General features: G+C 40.1%; 1 protein-coding gene across 1 annotated transcript in view; it reads right to left on the minus strand.

The window, feature by feature from the left end:
* CSUI_004804 (vtc domain-containing protein) overlaps positions 1-4863 on the minus strand; it is a gene marked incomplete at its 3' end in the record, with an annotated part of 5129 nt that extends 266 nt beyond the window's left edge. The window contains exons 1-5 of the mRNA XM_068064988.1: positions 4744-4863; positions 3574-4120; positions 2649-2883; positions 1854-1965; positions 427-967 (exon numbers count right to left, since the gene is read on the minus strand). Coding sequence (XP_067923036.1) covers positions 427-967; positions 1854-1965; positions 2649-2817 — 822 coding nt within the window. The remainder of the gene's footprint in view (positions 1-426; positions 968-1853; positions 1966-2648; positions 2884-3573; positions 4121-4743) is intronic.
* Positions 4864-5192: the final 329 nt, after the last annotated feature.

The following is a 5192-nucleotide window of genomic DNA, read 5'->3' on the forward strand; positions in this document are numbered from 1 at the left end:
CCAAGGTGAGACCCACGCATCATTCTCTCGGCATACTGCTACACATGGATATCAGATAGATAGACAGATTAAAGATAGATAGATGGATTCAAGATACAAATATAGGTGGATAATGTATACACACAAAGAAAGATGAAGTGTCCCTTCGTGTGCTTGCATAACCCCGTATACTCAAGAGCGCAGTTGCAGTCGTCCGTGCCATTAGTCTACAGAAGTCTATCTTTCTATCTATCTATCTCTATATCTATCTATTCGTACAGGAGATTTGTACTATCCTCTGTGTATGTCTATCTCTGTCTATCTTCTTCCATAGACGCACTTATCTTTAAATCGATGTAGAGAAGTAAAGACATTGAAGAGAAACAAATGTAGCTGAGTAGACACGAGCTAGCTCCCCAGGTGTCTTTTCTTGTCTCCCCTGCTTACCATAGGGACAAGTCCATGTGTAGCGATAGCATCTTGAACTTCGATGGCTAGCTGCAGTGCCTTATAATTCTTCGAATCCTTAAAGAATTCTGCGTCTATCACTTCTTCCTCATTCTCTTCTTTCTGTTCCATAGAATCCTCTCCCGTTCTCTTAATCTTCTTCTGCTTTTCATCTTTCAATTCTCCTTCTTTCTCCTCTTTCTTGCTGTCTCCCGAGATAGACTGGTGCGCAGACACTTCAGCTCTCATTTCTCTTCTTCGCGTTTCATCTTCTTGAATACCAGGCATCTCTCCGTCTTTCTTTCTTTGGTCGCCTGTGCTCTTCTCTGGATCGTCTGTTGAACCTTCTTTCACCTGGTGATCCTTAATCATCTTCTTCTGTTTCTTTTCTTTCTCCTTCAGACACTTCTCTCTGAACTGAGAAAGAAGTATATCTACAGCAGATGCCTTTCCTAGCATGTACTTCTTCACATACTTCTGATCGAGAGGAAAGCGCTCCTTCGTGCTGCTTAAGCCTGTCCAGCTCTCGTGATGTGTCTTCCTGAAGAACGTAACAGGAGAGAGATAGACAGCACACGAAGAAGAAGCTAGCCAACTAGCTAGCCAACTAGCTAGGTAGAAAAGAAACACCCCCAGTTCTCTCTGCATACTCGCATATCTTTGAATAGACGAACGAGTCAAGAGAGACGTACAAATAGAGAGAGAGATATAGATATGGAAAAGTCGGAAAGAAATAATAGCCTCGGGAAGATAGAAAGAGAAAAACTCTATCACACAACAAGCACATGTCTATAGAGAGGAAAATATGAAAAGAAAGAAAGAAAGAAAGAGTGAGAAAGAAAGATACACAGAAATATATGATATGTTCTAACACATACACATACATATATATATTTATGATGCAACATACATATACATATATATAAATGTATATATATGTATATATATGTATGCTTCACCCTATCCGTATGAAACACAAAAAAGCAAGGAGAATATTCTTGTATACCTTTATACCTATCCATACACAGGGAGAAGACACGGGTGTCCCTTCATCCTTCCATCTCGCTATCTAGATATATACCTATCAGTAGTCTATCCGTCTTCTATCTTTTATCTCTGCTCTACCCCCTACCTATCATCTATCTCCAGTCTGACTCTCTATCTCTCTATCTATCTATCTCTAATCTACCTACCCATCTGTCTTTAATGTATCTCTCTTAGTCTAGGTACTGATCTCTATGTCTTTCATTTATCTATCTTTGATCTATTTCGAACCTTTCTAGAGTCCTATCTTTTGACACCTCTCCCAAAGGAGAAGCAGAAGATGAAGAAGAATTCTCGAAGGAAGAAACAGAAAGAGGAGCAGAAAGAAAGAAGGCAAGAGTGAGAAAGAAAGAAAGGAGACTGCTAGAAAGTCTTTTGTTTACCTTTCAATGAAGATAGTTTTGTCGCTTTGGCTGTCGTTCGTTCCATACCATCGGAAGCGAATAAGCTGAGCTCCCTCGAATCTTAGGATTCTTCTCTCGTAGCTATACCCATCTAAAGACAATTATCATACAAAGAGATAGACTAAAGAAAGATAAAAGATAGAAGAGTGAGGACAGATTAAAATAGTCGCGTCAATCGAGGGGAGAGGACCCATTTGAGTTCCCTTAGCCTGCCTCGTTTCAGCCTTACAGACTTCTCTACCTTCTCTCTCTCTACCGAGCTAGCAACGAGAAAATCCTCCCCTATACTGCTTGCCATCCTCTTTCCCTTCAAGACATCTTTCTCCCTGCCTTGCGCTCTCTCTCTCTCTTAATCTCTCTCTGAAAACACACATATATCTATCTACCTATCTATCTATATAGATATACATATGTGTATACATGTATAGATATATATATATATATATGTATACATATATATATATGTGTGTGTGTATCACCGGACGTGTTTAAAGTGAGGGGGGTAGAATCGATGGATCTCCGCATGCAAAGCACACAAGGAGGCACGAGGCCAAACAAGAAAAAGAAAGAGAAGAAGAAGAAGAAGAAAGAATCGAGATTTCATGCATGACAAGAAGAAGAAGGTGTCGTTTTTCTCCCTCGAGTGAGACATGTATGAAAGGAAGAGAGACAAGCTCTTCTCCTACTTAACCTTCCTACTTCGCACATGCTAAGAGATAGATTCAAGAAGCGATAGAAACCTTTCTCAAGGTGTGTATGTCTGTCGTAACTTACCATTACTATCGAAGTACACAGATGCAATCGACTGTGTCGAGCTAACAGAAGGAGATCGACTAGAGCCACTACTGCCCGGTATTGAAGAAGAAGAAGAGCTAGTCTTCTCAGCTCGTCGTTCTTTCTTTTCTTCTTTAATCTCTTTCTTTCTCCCAAAGCTGTCTTTCATGCGATCTGATTTGGGCTGTTTCTCTTCAGATGGAGAACCTCCATCTTGATGAAACAATACTTTAACCTAAAAGAAAGAAAGAAAGAATGAGAAAGAAAGAGTGAGAATGAGAAAGAAAGAAAGAAAGAAAGAGTGAGAGATCTCCTTAGTGTGGAGTAGAGGAGTAAGTCATATGTGTCTAGAGATGTCTACATAGATATATGTAGACATGTAGAGAGGTACAGATCTATACACATGAGAATGATACTCTCTCTGGCGTGTCATCTACACAGGTAGGGTGTACGCATGCATAGGGGTTGGAATGGAGAAGAAAGGGATTCACGAAAAGAGAAATGAGAAGATGAGACACTCGTATGTAAAGCAAGACATATCTGCATCATCTCTAGCACAGAAAGGACTCTTCTATTGTTCCTCTACATGCAGAAATAGCTAGCTATGAATATGCGCACATACGAAGATGTATGTATATATGTATATGTACGTCTGTGTATGTGTGTGTATGTATGTCTATATATGTATAAATACGTATATATACGTATATGTGTATGTATGCACTTGTCTGGATGAGTTTATGTCATCTTTCTTTAGGCCTTCATGATGTGTACTAGGGAACATAATCTACCTATCTATCTATCTTTAATCTATCTATCTATCTACCTATCTATCTACCTATCTATCTACCTATCTATCCGTCTAATATACACCCTGCCTAAGAAGAGAGTGAAAGAATACCCTCGCTCCCTTATCGCGACCTACCAGATCTTCCTCTGAAGCTCCATAGACAAGAAAAGGAAGATGCTTCAGAATTAAACATTGGGCCTGAACCTTCGTATACAGAAGAGAAAGAAAGATGAAAAGAAAGAAAAGAACAAGATGTGAAGACAGTCAAGTACTACCACGGAAGAAAGAAAGGAAACACAATCTTGAACTTTCGATCATCATAATCATGAACTTCTTGTTTTCTTCTCCTCTCCTTGCCTTTCCTCGCTCTATCTCAGGTGTACATACACCCCACGTATCCTTCTATCAACTTCATGTTCGTCTGTTTCTCTCCTATCGTCACTCATCATAACTCTCCACAAACCTTTCCTTTCCATTTCATCTCTATTTCCTTTTCTGCTCTCCTTTCTCTTCTCTTCTCTTCCTCCTTTTCTTTCCTCTTTTTTCTCCTTTTTTCCTTTTCTTTGTCTTCTCTTTCATTCCTTCTTACTACTCGATCAGGTTTGAGCCAGTATTTAGTTGTCGTTCGCACGAACGTCTCAGGAGCCTCCCATTTGCCTGTCTCTGACGACGTCGCTCCTTCCTTCATTCACAAAGATAGATAGACACAGAAATACACGAATCGCACCCGAATATAAGCCGAACAAGAAAGCAAAGAAGGAGAAAAGAAAAAGAGAAGACGAGGAGATTCTCGGAATACTTATAGAGAATGGAGAAGAAAGAAAGCAGGAAGAATACGATGACGATGAAGAAGAAGATAGAGAAAGAGAGAAGGTTAGAGTTGTGAGAAGCAGATAGTGAGATTTAGTTCCTTGTATGGGGAGGGGTGAATGAGTTGGGAAGAAGCTAAGGAAAGCGAAAAAAGCAAAAAGACGAGAAAGCTTGAAGCAACGAAGTGAGAGGAGAGATACACTAGGGGTGTCTATACACCTCACGCGCGTGTGTATGTTGTATAAAATGGATTGGAATATCAACAGTATAGTGCATGCAGTCGGCTAGATGTGATGAAGAGATATATCTATACAATGGAGTGTACGTACACATAGCTATCTAGCTGGCTAGCACGTCTCCTCCCCTAAGAAGACATGTGAAACAGGCATTCCTTCGCTTTTCTCTCTTCAGTCCAAGCGACAGTGTCAAATATATCCACTGTTAATTGAATTACTAGGAAGAGAAAGAAAGAAAGAAAGAAAGAGGTGTATGTACCTGAGCCCGACGGAAGGCAGACCATGCGAGAGATAGACGTAGCATCAAGGCTTCGACGTCTACGTTACAAAATCTCTCCTTGACTAGTGAGAAAATAAACCACCCTGTCGTCTCTATCTAAAGATAGAAAGATAGAAAGAAAGAAGAAAGAAACAATGAAGTAAGAGGATGGAAGAAGAAGAAGAAAAAAGAAAACGAAAGACAGGGAAGAAGCATAACAAAATGAAAAAGGAGAACACGACAGGATGAAGGAGAGAGAAGACTCTTACATACCGATGGAAAGAGAGAAAGAAAGAGATGAACAAAAAGAAGAAACGAAGAAGACGAAAGAGAAAAGAGCCGACTACCCATCTATCAACATATAGTAGATGAAGTGAGGGGATCAGTGGAAGTCATAAAACGGAAACAGGGATGGGGAGAAGGGCCTTCCATCTCGGGTGTATGTACAC

This window comes from Cystoisospora suis (genome assembly GCF_002600585.1).
Source record: "Cystoisospora suis strain Wien I chromosome Unknown contig_2281, whole genome shotgun sequence".
Lineage (NCBI taxonomy): Eukaryota > Apicomplexa > Conoidasida > Eucoccidiorida > Sarcocystidae > Cystoisospora > Cystoisospora suis.